The 20,476-nt window shown below is 35.6% G+C and overlaps 2 protein-coding genes across 2 annotated transcripts in view; both read left to right on the top strand.

Moving 5' to 3' along the window:
• The window catches only part of LOC118734232 (putative uncharacterized protein DDB_G0277255), a gene marked incomplete at its 3' end in the record, with an annotated part of 71,759 nt that extends 53,941 nt beyond the window's left edge, over positions 1-17,818 (top strand). The window contains 2 exon segments of the mRNA XM_036463953.1: positions 16,518-16,820; positions 17,062-17,818. Coding sequence (XP_036319846.1) covers positions 16,536-16,820; positions 17,062-17,818 — 1,042 coding nt within the window.
• LOC118734233 lies at positions 2,262-2,576 on the top strand (the record flags this gene model as incomplete). The annotated part of the gene is given in 1 exon segment (XM_036463954.1): positions 2,262-2,576. A coding segment is annotated over 1 exon segment (105 nt), but the record flags the coding sequence as incomplete, so codon positions are not given.
• Positions 17,819-20,476: the final 2,658 nt, after the last annotated feature.

Below are 20,476 nucleotides of genomic sequence, written 5' to 3'. Positions count from 1 at the left end.
CTCATAAAATTAAAATACGGGAGAGTGAGGCCAATGCGTTTGTTTGTTATAATATTGGTACGAAGTTGATAAGGTTTTATAATTTTTCGTTTTAAATTTTTTAATTTTCATCTTGTTCTTATTAGACTCATGCTCAAATTTCCAGAAAGGAGACGAGTGGCTTATGGTAACTAAAATATGAAATAAATACTTTAGTTTAGATGGGATGAATATATCTTTGAAATACAGTATCAATCATTACAAAGCTAATAAAACAAAAACGAAATCTCCTGAATTTAACCTCGATACTTCGCTTGAATTCTATGAACAAATATGTATGTATTGTTTTTGCTGTCTCGTTTTTCGTTTCATCGAGTTTCAAATTACTCCCGCCGCTAAAGAAGTTTTCATTTCAAAATTAAGTTGAAAAACATGGCGAATGCTTACAAAAAATCAACACGTGGTCACTTGTTTGAGTCACTGTATATGCACAAGTTTCCTTTTTGTGCGTTACAACATTTGAATACTTCTTAATTATGAATATTTTGTGCAAACAGGGTAAATTTTAAATAGAAAATTTTAATGTAAGCGGCATGCCGGTATCAAACAAAAAGTAAACAAAACGGAGTTGGCGCTTATATTAAAATTTCTTTCACCTTAACTTCGTAACGGAACTTTCCGTAGCTACAACATTTTCACAGATGATGAGTATGACTATAAACTATCGATATCTGTCAAAAAGTGAAAATAGGTAATATTGTCGCTTACATCTTTTTCGCGGTTATTAAAATTGTAAATAAATATCTTTAGTTCTTTTTAACTTTATTTTCCTCAATATGTAAAGAAAGCATGTTTTAGTAATGCTCTTTTGTGATCAGCTATATATATAATACGCGAAGGGATTTTTTTATCCAGGTCATCAGATCTGCACGGTTCGTTCGATTTTAAAAAATTAGGTGTCAAATTAAAGAGCTTGGGCAGTAGATGTGCAGTAAGGTTTTACTTTTTTCGAAAAGAGTTGCCACCTGTTAATTAATTAAACTCAATAATTAATAATCAATGCCCTCAGATCTGCACCATTCGTTCGATTTTCAAAAGTGTGGTGTGAAATTAAAAGGCTTTCGGTGTGGATATTCATAAGGTTTTACTTTTTCGAAAAGAGTTGCCACCTGTTAAGAAAATAAGTTCAAATTATTCAAGAAGTTAAATCAATTGTTACAATATGGGTATCAATCGAAATGGGTTTGAAAAGGCTTAATATCTCAACTTGTGTAGGAGGGTTGCCACATGTTTAAAAATTTAAAATCTAAAAAATTTAGTTAAAGGCATTTGTTAAGTGAATAAGGTATCACTATATGGGTGTCAGACAAAAGAGGTTTAAGAAGGTAGTAGTTTGGAAATGTTTTGAAGAGGGTTGTCATCTATTCGAGAAGTCGAATTAAATTATTTCATACCCACATTATATGAAATATTAAAAATGGATGTCAAATGAAATAGATTTAAGAAATAATTAGTTTGACAATAGAATATTTTTTATGTGTTTGAGGGTTGCCCCACTTTAAAAGGTTAAATTAAAATTATTTAACAAATTAATTTAATGAATTACTAAACGATGGTTGTCAATGGAAATGAGTTTAAAATCCTTTATATCACAACTATATTTAGGAGGGTTGCCACGTGTTTAATTAAATTTCAACTTAATTTATCAGTTACGTTAAGTATTTATATATTAACGAAAGACGAAAAATATTTAAGGAAATTTTAGTTCGAAAATAATTTATAAGAGAGTTGCCGCCTCTTTTGAAAGTTGCATTTAGTTTAATTATACATAAGTTACATGAAATTTTAAAATATAGGTATCAAACGAACGAGTGTTAAGAAATCTTAAAATTGAACATTAAGCATTGTTTAGGCCTGTAGCCTAAACCAAACAATACAAGACGGACCCCCCTAATGCTTATTTATATACGCACACATGTATGCAAATGTATGTATTAGGAAATAATCAGAAATCTGATAGACGTTTCCCGCCAAATTTACCATCGTTAAGTTTCCCCTTCTAATAGTTACTGTATGGAGTTTGAGTTTAATTTACTGAGATCATCGGGGCACTTCTTTTCTGAAGATCATCGACGAGCGACGCCAGCCATCACATCCCACCAGAATGGTTTAAGGTAATATTCCAATGTACTGTAAAGGCATACCTAGTGAATTTATCAACTGTATAATAAACCATTTATATTTTTACGAAACACTAATTTGTTTCATTTTAATTTTTTTGATTTATTTCATTGCGCATTGGTGCAAATACTGCGAGCGCTAAGCTATCAAGCACACATTATCTTGCAACTTTGCACATGGTCCATTTTCGCCGGGAGCAAAAATAACCGACGAAATATTCTAAATACAGTCACCTCCACCGGAGAACTTTTTCCATAACAGAACACTGACAGCACAACCGGAGAACCAACACACAGCCACACGCCTAAAATATATCACCTTGCCACAATAGCAGGAGCTCACCAACACACTTGCTGCCACTATCAATCATACAACAGAGCACCTTACCACACGGTTCATCAGACCCGGAGCTAACAAGGTATGTACGTGGTTGACATTTCCATTGCACATACACATACGTATATATAACACACACGTGAAAATACCACGTTAGATAAAAACCCACGAATGATTTTATGGACAACGTCTAATTATGTAATTAATCCTGTGTATATTTGTTCGGTGTCGTGATTCAATATACAGTGAACAGTGTACATACGAACGTACATATGTGTTAAACAGCTAAGTGCACGCACGCACCTTTGATTTGCACTCTTGGTTGCACTGTTTGGCTCCATACCTTCTTTCACAAATATTAATCACCTTTATCACAGGAATACCGGGTACACAAAATCACCTCTAACGCGTTGCAATTATTTTCGGATTCATTTATTTCTTATATTAAAGTTGAACACTGGTGATTTGGGTGGCGAGTTTGAATTGCCTGTAAATATAGAAGCTGCAAATACATACATATACATACATAGTAAAACAAATAAATAATTTGATACGTGTACAATTGCACTTAAATTCTTGTGTTGCCTCTTTGGATTGTGGTGGTATTTTTTTGCTCTGCTTGGTAATTTCGAAAAGTTTTTAAAGGTCATTTCGTATTGGCTTTTCTTTATTTCATTAAATAATATATGGATACCTATATTCGGCTGGCAGACGCAGTAACTGAGTTCAAATCAGATTACAATAGCGTTCCCCTGACAGACCATACCAAATATACTCTTGCTATTCAACAAGGGGAACTAAAAGCTATGTGGCGTAAGGTAAAGTTAGCTTACGATGAGTATTTAAATTCACATAAGTCAGAAGCTAAAGCAGTATCTGCCACGAAAGCTAAATATAAAAGCTGTTACGCTGGCAGATCTTCACGAACATTTAGTTAAGAGTGAAAGAGATGTGGAGGATCAGTCCGATCGGGAACACAATATCCACCTAACCCCTTGCGATAAAGAAGTGTTCACGGGCGACTATCTTTCTTGGCCAACATTCCGAGATATGTTCACGGCCATCTACATCTTGAATAAGCGCCTTACCCCGTCTGAAAAATTATTCCACCTCAACCAAAAAACCCAGGGCGTGGCCAAAGAAATCGTTCAAAAATGCTCACTCACTAATGAAGGCTCCTTCATAGCGCGGAAAAACTTGAGCGATAGATATGAAAATAAGCGCATTTTGGTGAACACTCAGTTAAAGATTCTGTTTAATCTACAGGCGATAGAGAATGAGTGCTGCAGTTTCATTAAAAAATTGCACCGAGATATAAATAATTGCATCGCGTCCTTAAAATATCATCAAATTGTCATCTCAAACTGGGATGCAATTATCACATACCTCTGCTCGACTAAATTACCTGAGAGCACTTTAGCATTTTGGGAGCAAACAATAGAGGATAAAACGGATATGGCATGATATGGACAAATTTCTCTCTAACAGGTTCCAAACACTTGAAACCGTGTCAGATATAAAAGGTGCTATCCATTCCAGAATTTTTAAGCAACATAATGTTAAACATCCTTATGAAACTTCGCAGAAAAAATTTAAATCCTTCAAAGTATGTATGACGAAGGTTGTATGCAAATTGTGTGAATGTAATGAGCAGAAATTAAAAAATTGCCAGAAGTTCCACAAGCTTTCGTCATCCCATAGGATAGCGTTCGTGAAGAACAACAGTTGCGTTACCTGACTATCTTCAAGACATACCGTGTCGAGGTGCACTAGCTCTTACAATTTTAGCATTTGCCATAGGCAGACAGGCGCACCGTTCTCAGCCGTTCAAACGAACCAATTAGACCCCATGGATAACTTTGCGTCCACTTCTGCGAGAGCAAGAGCAATGTTAAATCTTGTTTCGCTAATACGAATAAAGAGATTTTATTAGGAACCGCGCGTGTGAACATATTTTTTAATAATGCTACTTTTTCGACACGCGCGCTTATAGATTCCGGTACAGAGTGCTCTTTTATGGCTGAAAGGCTTAAGCGTAGGATTAATCTGCCCACAAAAAGGATACAAGCCCAAGTATCAGGTATCAATAACATGGTCTCAGCTAAAGTTAAAGTGACTTGTTGCGGTCACCTATTTACCCCTTAGTCAATATAAATACCAATGTTCTAGTTTTACCACAAGTCACCGGAAATTTACCAACTTGCGAAGTCAACGCTAAAACTAATCAAACGTTACCGGACCTACTATTAGCGGACAAGAACTTCTTCAAAAATGAACAAGTTGATCTTGCCCTGGGCGGCGACATTTATGCCCAGATAATATTGAGTGGCACCGAAAAGAGGGTAATGGGGAACTTACTCGCTCAAGAAACCGTCTTCATCTCGATCATAACTGGCCGGACAGAGCCGATATCCCCACGCACTAAGAGATTATCTCTCTTTAATACGGTCTCTGTAAATAACCGAATTATGTCCTCAGAATGCGACCCTAAAATCAAAACTCTCAAGGGAGGGAAACAGTTTTGTATAAAAACTCCAAAACCACGGCCAATCTTAGTGTCCAATTCTTTGAGCTGGGCAGGGGCTGAAGCTACCCTTCATAATAAGTCCCCAAATCGAAGAGGCGCACATGGTGGTACGAACCTACTTTCCGAATCTAGACGCAAAAACACCACCAAATATCACGTCCTACTTGAACTAGAGAAAACGAAGGTGTTGGCGCAGCAGAATCTTAACAAGTGCACCCCATACCCAACACCAATGTACAGGGCAACAACACTTCGATCATAAAGCAAACAGGTTACAAGACCCTGCTACAAAAATATCCTCTTCCAGTTCTGTAGAACCGAATAAAAATAAAATAAAAATCCCCAACCAACAATTCAGAATTCATTCCAATCAGGTTATGTGTACCTGGAGTGAATTTTCAAATAATGCTCAATAAAGATTTGCGTATTTATGTGATGGTTCTTAACCCGAGTTTACCCTGGACGATCTGGTAATATCGAACCGACCATCGTAAGATCTATGTAAATCGTACCGAAACAAAAACAGCACTGCTGCATCAAGCGAGATTGGTGAAGTCATAGGATCATAATAGTCAATTTAAGCTGTGTATATCTGGACATACATAATTGCGTGTGTATGTCCGTCCTACTGCAACTTGTTTGACAGTTTTATCTTCAATGCTAAATTTAATAGGAATGTGTTGAGCGCGTAGGGCTTTTCATTAATATTCATTTCTTAATTCCACATCTTCTTTACGAAAGCCAACCAGCTCCCATCTACACATATATGCTTGTGATTCAAAATTTCCCAAATCCACAATCTAGTGCTTATTCTAATACACATAAAACTATTGAATAGCTCAGATCCATTTCAAAACGCGTCAGAAGTCAATGTGATTAGCATCACCCATAAGACTGCGGTGTTTACTGCCACAAGTTAGATCAAATGATTGACGACCATAACGATTTCCCAACATTTTCTTTTAATTTCAACGTACTGCTGCATTCAACTTAAAGTTGCCTGTAAAATCGCCTCATTTAAATTCCCTGTAATAACTATAAAACTCTGGCCATTTGCGTTAAAATTGAATAAGGGGATATTCAAAGAGCCTAAACCATTAAACATATGTAGTTTAATTTGAATAAGGTGCACATACCTGTATGTTTTCACGTAGCCAGTGAAATTAAATGCATCTCATCTTAGTTGTGAAGAATATGTTGGCAGTTGATGTGCGCGGCATTTCGCCTTGAAATTGATTTCCATCACACTGCCAAAATCACGACTATTTCGATCTCGAATGCCGGCTCGCGTCTTACTTTATCGCAGATCTAGTTTTGTTCGAAAAAAGAACGCGTTTCTTGATAACTCGGTATAAATTTGAGATTATCAATACATATGTACATTAGAGTGGTTCATAAAAACACTCTTTTTGGAAATTCATAAACGCTACATCAGAATATTGTTATTTGTGATAAAAAAGAAACACGTATTTTTTATTTTGAAAAAAAATTTTCTTAGAAGTCGCGCTGGTCGGTTTTTTATGAAAACGCTGATGTTCTGAATTATTTATTTTCTTGACATGTTAAAATGCAGCTAAAACTGTGGTTTTTACATATAATTACTCTGGTATTATTGGGGAACTTTCCCTTAATTACACACCTGTCTTGGACAATTAGAATGGGTCTAGTTCCCGAAAATATGCTCTCGAAAAGACACTAGTAAAATTAAAACGTTGATACTGAACGATTTACGCATTGTCATGAGTTGGAACTTGTTACCAGGGGGTTTCTGGAGTTGCTAATTAGGAATCTGAAGTCAGTTTTTCGAAATTCAAAATGGCGGATCCAAAACGGCGGTCCATTTTTTTTAAATGATTGGATTTGTTCGAAACCCGGCACTCGAGAGTTTTTGGGGTCGCCGATTACGAATCTGAAGTCAATTTTTTTTAATTCAAAATGGCGGATCCGATATGGCGATCAAATTAAAAAAAAAATGCGTGTGTAACACCGTACACATGATAGAAGTGAAACTTCTTAAAAAAGGTGTGAGTACCAGGTACCTACACACGAAATTGGATGTGTAAACATATGTTTACGGTTCGGCGATTGAGTTACATACATTGGTTTGGTTAGAAATCAAACAATAATTTCATTTCATCTTATTAATTTGACATACATATAATTTATTTATTCATTTTCCGGTAACACCACCTTATATGAATTCGCGCTTCTAGCATCCATAGGACCGGGTTGTAATGGAAGTAATTGTATGTTTAACAAATAAATGAAAATGTTTATAATGCAATCAATAGATCCTAACGAATTCGCCATTACCAAGGCACTAAGTAACGTACGCACTTTTGTTTGCAAAATGCATTTATTTAAGTTGAAGAAGACAAATTTCTTTGTTCGGCATTTATTCTTACTCGCTTTCTATCTTCCAAGGCGAATATATTTCTTTTATCTCTATATTTTATTATCATATATTCTTATCACGAATTCATATATTCCTGTGGTAGCAAGAGTATAAAAACATAAAATTAACTTTTTAATTAAAAGCATAAGTATCACATGTATGCGTAGTCCAATTCACGAAATCATTTCATCGGTCTGAGTAAAAACTAAGTGCATAAACTCTATTTCGCGTTAATTGTAATCATGAATGGTGTTCATTCATTCAGTTTCTACTCAAACGCATGAAATGATTTCATGAATTGGCCTACGCATAATGGTAGTAAATGACAGAATGAATTACAACAAACACATCCTTTTGACATAATGCAAGCCGAAAACGTTGGTTCAAATCAATCCGCAATCAAGTTGGACGTTTTGCCCACAAACATTGCAATTTTGCGAGCAGTCTCATTGTAAAATCTCATTTTCACAATTTCATAGTTTCGGCTTACATTTATAACATTCAACGAAAGCACGTTCCTATTTCGGCTGAGTTATCCATTTTCGGTTATTTAGTATACAAAATAAACGCAAATTAAATGAGTTTGTACAACATGGCCATTAATGTAGCGATAAGTGGTACAACTTGCCAGAAAATCTTTCATACAACCAAGACATAAATTCATGCAACAGGCCCACAAACGGTGCAATCTAGAGCAAAACAACACCAAGTTGAACCAACGGTCGCGACGTTTATGGCTTTCTTTAAGAAACATCGGGCGAAAATTTCAACTGCTCCTGTAACACTACCTTATATAAGTTGGCCTTGCTATCATCCTCACATATCGTCGGTGATACTGCAAAACGTTCTATGCCAAATATTACTCTTGGAACTTAGATGGTCTGTTACAAGCGCCGGAACGCATATGCAAATCAGTACACTTTCATAAACTAACGACAAAACTATCTCCCTTTGGCTGATGAAGATGATCGATTAACAGAAGCGATCAGATACAGGTGACAGAGTTCTTAAGCACCCAAGGTCATAATTGACCTAGAACGTTTTGCAGTATCACCGCAAGAATGATAGAATACAAGATTGCGCCGATCAGAGAGGATTTTTGAGAATAACTTTTGTGTGACGTCACACTGGTGCAATTGCGAGAGAGAAATGCCAAAACGTGAGCAAGAATGGAAGAAGAAGAAAAAATGTCGCAAGGAAAATGTAAACAAGTTGCACCAGTGTGACGTCATGCAAACAACGATTCTGTCAAATTCGTTAAGAGAGGAATAGCGGTCCGAGATCGGCGCAACCTTTGTATTCTCTCAATCGTGGTATCACCGACGATATGTTCATCAGAGTATACCAACGAAGGACGAGTTAATACAAGGAGATAGCGAGAGCACAAAACTACTCTAGAAAATTACACGCACAATGACAAACATGAACAAATGTACAACAAACACATAATTTTTGACAATCAGTACAGTTCGCATTTATATCAACGAGCAGCTTATTAGATTTGTTTTCGTTTGTACTACATATGTGCATATATACATGTACACAAACATATGTACATACACAAACATATGTACATACACAAACATATGTACATACACAAACGTATGTACATACACAAACATATGTACATACACAAACATATGTACATATATACAAATATATATACAACCATTCAAACATATGTACATACATGAAAACATTGCTGTCCATAAGTACATACATATGCCCATCAGTACATCAACGAAGCCCGTTTGCTTCATCATAAATATATCCATACAAACATACATATGTACATATGTACGAATGGATGTAGTTACGCGAAGCACGCTTGCATCATTTATACATATAATGCTTGATAGTGGCAGAGCTGAAATGCGCAATGAGTTCGTTCATACATACATATATATGTATACATGGATACATGCATACGTGCATTCAAACATACATACATATATATGTAGATACTCGTACCCGTCTTGCGTCGCTTTATTTCTTTTTTCCCCTTCCCTATACTACCTATATCTTCCTTCTCACTCATATAACGTTTTCAGTTTTAAAAATTTCACTCTTCATTTTTGCGATACCGCCGCCTAAGAAGTTTCACTTCAAAAAGTGTTCAAATGGAAACGTTGATACTGAACGTTTTAAACATTTCCAAGGGTTAAAACACGTTTCCAGTGGGTTTCTGGGGTTGCTGATTACGAACCTGATGTCAGATTTTCAAAATTCGATATGGGGGATCCAAAATGGCGACCAACTTAAAAAAAATGATTGGATTTGTTTGAAACTCTTAACCGCCATTTTGAATTTTGAAAATCTGACATCAGATTCGTAATAAGTAACCCCAGAAACCCACTGGAATCGTGTTTTAACCCTTAACAATGTTTAAAACGTTCAGTATCAACTTTTTTTTAATTTGATCGCCATTTTGGATCCGCCATTTTGAATTTTAAAAAATTGACTTCAGATTCGTAGTCGGCGTCCACAAAAACTCTCGAGCGCCGGGTTTCGATAAAATCCAATCATTTTTAAAAAAAATTGACCGCCGTTTTGGATCCGCCATTTTGAATTTCGAAAAACTGACTTCAGATCCCTAATTAGCAACCCAGAAACCCCCTGGTAACAAGTTCCAACCCATGACAATGCGTAAGTCGTTCAGTATTAACGTTTTAATTTTACTAGTCTCTTTTCGAGAGCATATTTTCGGGCACTAGGCCCATTCTAACTGCCCAAGACAGGTATGTAATTAAGGGAATGTTCCCCAATAATACCAGAGTAGTTATACGTAAAAACTAAATTTTTAGCTGCATTTTAACATGTCAAGAAAATAAAAAAAAATTGAGATCATCAGCGTTTTTATAAAAAAACTCTAAGGAAACTTTTTTTTCAAAATAAAAAAACAGGTTTCTCTTTTTTTATCACAACTAACAATCATTTGAGGTAGCGTTTATGAATTTCTAAAAAAAAATTATTTGAACCACTCTAATGTACATACTTACGGTTCAGAACAGGCAGAATCGTTCATGCCTTCATCTGAGCGTTGCCCCTTATTTATTTAGTTTCATTTCAGCTGCCAAATTAGCTTTCTCCGTACACATATTGCTATCTAGCATATGTATCTCGACAATTATTCTCTAAGGGTTGTTGTTTTTTTTTGTTGTGTGTCGAGAAATCTCAATTTCTTGGTAACCACGCTGCACGTAAAGCAAATTGCGAGCAACTCCTGTTACCCTACCGGGAATCATAAATTAGGCTTCATACCGTCCCAATCCACTTGGTCTCTGTGCGTTTCGAATAAATGGACAGCCGGATGGTTATTGCAGACGCTTGCCCCAGCAAATATGATCTTTGTGATGAACACATTGGCCACGGGCCTGCGTCCATTTTCACCAAATACCCTTCACTTATGGCAGTGGCGACACCCTGATCACTAGCATGCTTGTGATACTCCATCTTGCGCATTTCTTCATCAAAAAGTAAATAAAACTATAGAAAGAGGACAACGGGGCATTATTTCTGGTCTGAAAAACTGCAATAAGCAATGTACCGCGTCTAATCGTATGCAGGTAATCTTTTACAGGTTGGCCAGGATTATACCTATACGCTGGGGTTGCAGCCTAAAAAATTGGAACACTAAAGAAATTTCCTTGTCGGCTAACAGTCCGGCGCCTCCGTATATCAACGGTGCAGTTATTAAGGGTCCTACAATACTGGCAATGTCAAGATTACGTGCTGACGTTAAAATTGTTGTGTGGTCTCCCATTTAGGAGGAACCATAGTTGAGGTATCAATAACAGCTGCACCTCCTTCATCCACATCGAAACCGCATTCCGCAGTGCACCGCCAGCCGCCGCTACGAGCTCAGTAAACCTTTGAAGCTAAGATCACACCGACCGAGGTGGTGCAAATATATGTGCCTAATAACATTCTGGTAGGCATGTTCACCATAACGTGAAAACACTAGGCCGCAATCATCGGCCATTTATCGACTAGCTTAAAATCCCCACTTTTCAAAAAAATATAAAAATATAGAATGTGTCACGAATTGCCAAATTACCCAGTAATACTACTGCATAAACACTGCATTTGAAGTATTAATAAGCAAGCATTATATATACAACATGCACTCCCCATCGTGCATTTTAGCCGGAACATATTTGGGTTCATGCGCGATATGCCATGGAAATATGTACATACATATGCGCTGGTAAGGATGTATGTACTTGCGGTCCTCCCAATATTCCTAACGAATAAATCCCTCCGACTGGTTAGCATTTTTGGCAATGTTCACCATTTCTAGAAGGGGTGGCCGTCTAGGTATTGCACTTATCTTAATGAGTATTTGCTAAAACCTGGAAGAGAAAATTCAATATAAATTATTAATTAAAATGCTACAATAAATCCGTTCTGCCTCATGGAAAATAGTGAATGACATTTCACTTCATTCCAAATATTGCCAGAGGTGTGTACAAGATTTTACGATCTTAAAGTGAAAGTACATACCATCCATTGCGACAGCGTCACCGCCACCGTCAACATCACCGTCAACGATGCTTATGCGTCAAGTTACACACAATTCGTTTGACATTTCGCCCGAAAAATCATTAACTCGCGGATACTCTTTGCAAAATTTGCATTTTACTTTTTCACTTCCTTTATTAGGTTTTCCTCCATTATTTTTTACATTCAATATTTCCATAAATATTAAAATTTTCACAAACTGGAAAAATTTACGTTCAAACATGTAAACAAACCATTGAATAGTTGTCATTTGACGCAATCGCATAAGCAAAACCGAGAGTTGAGCTAATTTGTGCGGCACCGTCACCGTCAGCTTGTTCATGTAACTTACTTCATACAAATACACCGAATCAGCTTTTTTGACAACTGCCGGTGACGGTGACGGCGACGCAATGCACGTTATGTACTTTCACTTTTAATACTACATTGCGTGACCCTACAACGATGTGGTAATATGCAATTTCTTGCAGCACCATCTATCGCGCGTTAGCCACAAGGTTAATTTTAGAAACAAAAATTTGAATCAAAAACTTGCGAATCGCTTAAACAACCATGCATTAGTCATTTAAAATACATGAAAACAATGTTTTTGCATTATTCTATAAGTAACACTCCATAACGCAATTTAAATGTTAATCTCAAATATAATTATTTCCCAAATTTTATCAAGGTTGACCACCAAGGGAAACTTTTTAGTTATTTTTTATGGTTTTTTTTCTTTGGTGGCAGGCCAAGATAAATACAAAACTCACCATAATCACCCTGTCGTATCATTTACGATATTTGAGATATTAATTCTGTGGTCTTAAATAATAATCGCTAAGTCGGAAAACCTGAATTCGAGAGAAAACGCTTTAAAGATTTGGGTTGTAATGTCAACCTTATGGGAAAGCCAAAATATTTTCATCTATCACTTTTCAAATAGCCTAGGTAACGAGATGGGAGTTTCACTTAAACATGGAATAGTAGTTGGAGAAAACGATAGCATATATAACTCAATTCTTTCTTGAGTCGACTTAGGCGGTTATTGCTTATGACCACAGAATTATTTACTCATACCTTTGTGGACCAATATGGCAGCTACCCTGCAAACCATTTTTACAGAGTATTCTGCATTGTAAAGAAATTTTAAAGAATACGTTAAGATTTATTTCGATTTTTTTCCGAATTTTCTAAAATTAAATAAATTACGCACACTTCCATTCTTTTACGAAATTTCGGAAGAAAATCTGTGAAGCAACGAAAATAATGGTGCTATGTGAAGAATATCTTTCAGAATTTTTCCAGAATTTTCTTTATTTTTCGTACAGAAATTTCTTTATGAGTTCGTGTCAACCACTTCTTATAATTTTCTTTGAAAATTCGTAAAAAAATCGTTACAGAAATGAGATACTCCTAACGATTTCCTTAAGATTTCGGGAACTTTGGTTTGCAGGGTATGTGAGCGTAGAAACCAAGGCGAATTCATATGGGTGGTGTTATTAGAGCAGCTGATTATCAAATTCCGTCAAATTGAAATATTTTCTTTACATTTCCACACACTCGCAGAAGATTTCGGCAGCTCATTCCTGCGATTACCTTATCAATGTACCTTGGTAGAAACCAAAATCGATAAGAAGGTATCGGTAGAGGAATATTATGCATACCACACAGTACCACTCACATTATTCAATCGTAAGCCCAAATCCACAGTAATTTGAGCTGAAAATGTTGACAAAGTGCAAACACATTTGTTTTGGGATTCATGTGCGTTTATTTGCAACTCGCCACCCAACAAACGAAAAAAAAATAAAAATAATAATGATGATATTTGAAAATAAGAATAATAAAAAAAATAAGATAAACAGTATACAATGAAAGACTGGGAGCGGAAACTAGGACTTTCCGCCCGATCACATCAAGGAATCGCAAATTCACTATTCCTGACCGCCAATTCCACAACGTGGATCGGAATTTCGGCCTTTCCGACCACGTGAAAGATACAAAGGCATAGTGGAGCGGAATCAAGGCCTTTCCGCCCACAGCCTATACAACAAAAATAATTACTATCAAAAACGGCATCAAGGTCGACTGGAGACTCGGCCTCGCCAGCTACCTATGGCCTTAAACTAGTTAAAATTTTCGGTATCTACCAATATAAGTGCAATGAAATGTTTCAACCACGTTCTTATAACCATTCTTTTCCAGTATCAAGGAAGCCGAGACGAAAATTGGAGGCTCCAAATCAGCACATAGCAATACCAATCAATTTATGAATGTAATTTGGTACATATTTCTTTTTACATTTATTTGTTAAAGGATGTAGGTGTGGTGGCTGAATGGCGCGACAGATGTTGCTTATAGCAACGGGGCCGGTATGTTTAGGCCTGTAGCCTAAACCAAACAATACAAGACGGACCCCCTAATGCTTATTTATATACGCACACATGTATGCACATGTATGTATTAGGAAATAATCAGAAATCTGATAGATGTTTCTCGCCAAATTTACCATCGTTAAGTTTCAAATAGTTACTGTATGGAGGTTGGACTTAATTTACTGAGATCATCGCCGGCACTTCTTTTCTGAAGATCATCGACGAGCGACGTCAGCCATCACATCCCGCCACAATTGTTTAAGGTAATATTCCAATATACTGTTAAGGCATACCTAGTGAATTTAGCAACTTTATAATAAACCATTTATATCTTTGCGGAACACTAATTTGTTTCATTTAAATTTCTTGGTTTATTTCATTACGCATTGGTGCAAATACTGCGAGCACTAAGGTATCAAGCACACAGTATCTTGCAACTTCGCACAAGCATTTTTTAAGGGTGTCAGAAGAGGGCTGCCACCTGTTGAAAAAATTCAATTCAAATGATTTAATAAATTAAATGGATTTGCAAAAGATGGGTATCAATCGAAATGGGCTTGAAAATAATTTATTGCTGAACTGTATTTAAGAGAGTTGCCATGTGCTTAAAACATCGAATTCAATTTAATTCATCAGTTGATTGAAATATGTATAACGATCCCAGACGATAAAAAATTGTAATTGAAAATACGGTTAAAGGGGTTGCCAGCTGTTTGAAAAGTCAAATTTGTTTTACTTTTTGTGAGGGTCATCACATCTGCGTCGTTATTTCGAATTTGCAAAATGAGTAGTCACATTAGAAAACTGGGATTCTACATAGACGTGCAATAAGGTTTTATTTTTGGAAGTTAGAACCGTTTTAGAGGTACAGAGAGATTTGTAATTCGATGCAATGAAAACCGACGCCATGCGCGACCTCTCATCACTCAGAAATGGTCTAGGTGAATCATGAGGAATATTTTTTGAGGGTTTTGAATAGGGTTTCACCTGTTAAAAAAGTCAAATTCAATTTTGGAGTTTGAACGCCATGCGGGTTCACTAGTCTTCATATATTGGGTGCGGTCAGAAATGCATCAAACCAAAGCATCAGTTTTTTTTTATTTCTAATCTATAAAAGATAGAAATGTCAAACATGCGCAAATAAGACATTTCTATCAATTATAGTTACGGTGACCATCCGTTCTGTATTATACGGGACAGTCCTCTTTTTTGACCCATTGTACTGTTAGTTTATTTATTTTATACGGGACGCCAAATGTTCTGTATTTCTTTTAATGCTCTGTATTTGTCCCGTATTCGGTGTTTCCATGCCTTGAACCAGTTTTAAGTTATTATTTTCTAATTTGAATGCCTGTGATTCGAATTCAGGCATACATACGGTGACCAAAACAGAAATTAGGACCAGACATTTTAGTAAGTTTTGGCTATATTTCCTTGGTTTATTTAATGTTAATTATTTATTTTACCATATAATACAAATTTTCAACTTTGTGCAAAAACTATAAAAATTAGTTCTGCAAGGTTTCACTAAAATTTCAATCTTTATATTTAGAATCTTTCGAAAAAAAATTTGGTTTGTACTTTTGTAATTCATTAAAATTGCGTATTATAAAGTGCAAGTGCGAGTGGAAAGTGCTGCTCATTTGCTTCTCTTTTAAAAAATGGTCGAACAAAAAAAAAATTCCAAAAATTAATGGTAAGCCTTAGCGACTTAAAATTACACTTTATTATACTAAAATTTAACAGATTTTACGGGGTAAAAATCTCGAGAAAATTATCCTACAAATTTGTTATGTTACTATAAGGATACCATTTCAGGGCTAATACATCTAGGATCATTGAAAAAGGCTTTAAGATCTGTAAGCTGTTGTGGAACAAATTTGAACAATTATTTTTGTCCCGTATTCGGCTCTCATAAATATGGTCACCGTAATTATAGTTTAGAAATAAAATGGACTGATGCTTTGGCTTGATGCATTTCTGAACGCACCCATTTTTACGTACTTCGATTTTAATAATAAAGCAATTCATCTAAAAAGGCCTCGTTACTACCTATACCTCGTAAACTTACCTAATTTTGTATGGAAAACCACTATATTTACGAGGTATATGTTTATATGAATACCCTGAATACAAATAAAACAAATTTTTTACACTTTTAAAATTGTATTTTGTTTCGTATGCCTATGTAACATAGTACATTTTGGTGTGTCTTCTGCAGTTATAAAATTTATCGAAAATGGATACAGCAATTAAAATTGAGGATTCCAACTGTAATGTTCATCAGTCGTCTGCATTTAATAATAGTTCTTCGATTTCTGCTATTTTACAAATGTGTCAATCAAGTTGTAATGATTATGCCGGTATTCTTCCCGCTCATCCACATGACATTATTAGCGTAAATAGTGTTGAACTTAATGCACAAACATCGTTAAGTGATGACTCTGGTGTTCCACTTACTACAAACAGCTCAATATCTAGTGGAGATTCGTATCGAATGGGCTTATGCAGGCATGAAGTTGAAGTACGTCTTACTTTAAATCATAATGCCGGATTTCCACTCGACTTTAAATGACACAAGTTTCATGACAGAGTTGAAAATTAAAAAATACCTGTTTCACTAGATTAAAACTACTAGCCATTAGTATTTCTTCACATGCCATTTTTAAATGGTACAAAGTTTTTGTCATTTCAGTATCTAGTGGAAAATCGGCGTAAAACTTGTTTGATTTTATGACACAAAGCTTCTTAATTTGTGTTTTCAGATTGTTGAAAGTGATGGTGAAGTCTCTCAGTTTGATTCACTTGATAATTGCTCCGAAGGGGGAATGAGCGCGGAAAATTTCAATACATTAAAAAAGGGCCCCTCGGCACCAATAGACCCCCCCATAGAATTTCAAGACTCACCTAATATAGCAGTTGGCCGGTCCATTAAACAGCAACTGAGGCGTTTATCATCTTCACATTCATCTCTAGAACAATCAAAAGACTCTGAACGTAATGAAAGCAATATCCGAGTGGACAGAATTTTTTGTAAAGACACAGATATAGAAGTGGCTGCTCAATATTTTGATAGAACACGTAAAGAACTTTACCTCATGAGGAAACCTATATACTCAAGTGACTCAATTCTTAGCAATAATATGGAAAACGCTTATGATGAGCCCAATAACGCGATAGGCAATTATGGTTTTGACAATGCTCAAATGACGGAGCCGCATACGTTTTCAGTTTCACCACCTTTACCACCAGCATCACATACTTCTATTGAACAAAAAAAAGATATATGTTCATATTATCAAGACCAAACTAAGTACTTTAAGGCAATAACATCGGAACAAGATAGCATAATAAGTGCTGCACATAAGTTCAATACATCTGGTCTATCTGAAATCCACGATTATGATCTATACTATGGATTAAAGAGAAACACGTTTCAATGCGAAAACGGCATACAAAAAAATGTACTTTACAGTCCTCGAAATCTTTCAAATTATTGTCACGGTCACCACGTTTATACAGGTAAGTTCATTATGACAATAGAAAAAGTATATACCTTCGAGTTTGTTGTTAAATGAAGACTGAGCATTATTTTGCATTCATATTTTCGAGTACAAGCTATATATTTGAGTTTATATTTTCTTAATATTTATTGAGGTTATTAATTCAGTATCTACTCATTATGACCGATACCTTTTTTAATAAATATCTAGTTTTCATTTAATATTTTGGTTATTTGGTTTAAAATTTTATCAATACTTTGCAGAATTTTTAAAACTTCGCAAAGTATGAAATGTGAATTTAAAAAATTATAAAAAAATCCTCAAAGTAGCATCTAAATCTTCAATTTTTTAATCAGGTTTTTCAGAATTTTTTGAGTATTTGAGTTTTATAGCCCATTCTATTCTAGTATAATAAAGTGCAAGTTTGAAGTTGCTCAAAAGGCCGACTGATTTTTGATAATTTTTCTGACTGTATTACGCCTTTTTTCCATACAAAAAAAATTTCGAATATACTTTGTATGGAAGAAAATGCGTTACCTAAAATCCCAAAAATTATCGCGATTTGTCAGAAACTGTAGACTGGCACTTTATTATACTAGAATTTAATAGGGTATAAAACTGCATACTTAAAAAAAAAATCTGATTAAAACGTTTAAAATTTAGGTGCAACTTTGGCGATGTTTTATATTATTTAAATCCAAATTTCATACTTCGTGCAAAATTATATAAGTTATCAATATCACGAGAACGCGTCGCGACGGTCGTACTCTGCGGACGTTTTTTTATATCGCTCAACGTTTTGTTATATTATCTGCTAAAACTATAAGTTAATTAGGGTACTCACAGTTCTATATTATCTACTGTGTTAATTTTGCCACCTGGTAACTTTAAAACATTTTACCATGTGGTAACTTTGTTTGTTGTTGGTTCCCATACTAATTAGAGATAACACTTTTGGGCAAAATTACTAGACTTTGTCTCATGTTTATGTTCTGTGTTAAACTGGCATCTATCGCTGCTTGTACATACATACATGAATTTCGCTTTGGGCGCAGCGCTGCTTGTACATAAGTTTCTCTTTGCGCCTGCCTGGAGCTGGCAAAGGTTCTTTTTTTTTTTTATTTTTGCGCTGTGCTAGCTGAGTATAAAAAAGAGAAGAGAGAATAGAGAGAAATATGTATGTGGTTTGTTGATGCTCTCTAAACACAAACGCGTGAAAGGCAAACGGTCTAGCAATGCGTGGTATTGTTGATCAACTTAATACTTTATTTAAACATAAGGGTTGCTCACAGTTCGAGTGTGTTATCTTGTTAAAGTTGCCACCTTTTCACTTTAGAAGTAAACTGTGAATACCCTAAATATTTTTTCATGTGTATCAGGATGGTGCTAAGTTTTATTTTGAGTCATTGACGCATAACTTTGTGATTTAATTGCAATAAATTAATTGATAAAATCAAAATTTAGTATGCCGTGCTTGTGCGGTCAAAAGGGTTGATAGTAGAAGGTGCTGTGTGCTCACTGCAAAGAGTATTTTTACTTAAAATGTGTTGGTGTCTTGTAGGCTGATGTGGATTTTCTTCTCACAGCTGAAAGCCTTTCTTTTGTAAAACATGCATGGCTGATCGCCGTAACTCTCGCTCGTCTTCACCTTCTACTGTTTTGGTTGAGAAAGCTAATATAAACTCTCCCTCATCGGAGTCACAAAAAAAAAAAAACAATCGTAGCAGCAAACGAAAGTGTTGACGCCACTGTCTAAAATATATTATATTATACTAGAGTAATCTACTACTTTCATTTTTATCGATAAATTTAAATGACTTCTGTCACGAGCCGTAAGAGGAGTTCTAGAATTGCGCCAATTGTACTTTAATTAGTTCATGCATAAAGTAGCTCGAAAGCAATTACTCAAGATCTCGTCATACGTCCTGGTTTTTATACCTTAAAGTATGTATAATTTAACGATATCATATTTCTCAAATTGATCAAATTTAAGTTTCTATCCATAATAGGAATTTTAACATACATACATGTATAATTACATGTATAGAAACTATGCAAAATAAAACCTGAATTCACATCCAGCTGGCGTAGTTTTCGTTCAAAATTCTAAGAAAATCAGGGCGCTTTAATCCGTTGAGAAACTGTCTCAACATTTTAAAATTCTTTAAGAATTTGCGGCCACGGTTGCTGTCAACGACGTTGCTGGTGAAAACGAAATACAATTGTACTGCAGATCTACACGTGTCCATTGCTAACCTCAAAGTAAGTACAATATGAATTCCTATGCTTTAAAAGGTCAACCACAACCCCCGCACTGTTCACATTGCGAAAATGACAATAGCGAGGCCTACGTATCCTGCGTTAAATGTCACAAGGCGTTTCACGAGTCCTGCGCCTATAACGTTTCTGATTCCTCCCCAAAAGTATGGAAATGTCTGAATTGTATAGAATCGGCTTCGACGTCATCGGCGCGAAGTATTTCATCCGTACCTCTACCTCAACAAAGCACTCAGCTGAACTCGAAATTCAACGATTGGAGGAAGAGAGGCAAATGGCTATCGCGCGTGTTCAGGAATTCCTCGATAAAAAATATAAGATTCTTGAAGCACATAACCTTAACAATGTCCCTAAGCATAAAGAAAATCTAGAAGACTCTATTTCAGCAAAATCTATTTAT

The sequence above is a fragment of the Rhagoletis pomonella genome, unplaced genomic scaffold, assembly GCF_013731165.1.
Source record: "Rhagoletis pomonella isolate Grant_MI unplaced genomic scaffold, Rhpom_1.0 Rhpom_scaffold_00002, whole genome shotgun sequence".
NCBI lineage: Eukaryota > Metazoa > Arthropoda > Insecta > Diptera > Tephritidae > Rhagoletis > Rhagoletis pomonella.
Note: the sequence above shows the minus strand (reverse complement) of the source record. Positions and strands in the feature narration are given on the sequence as shown.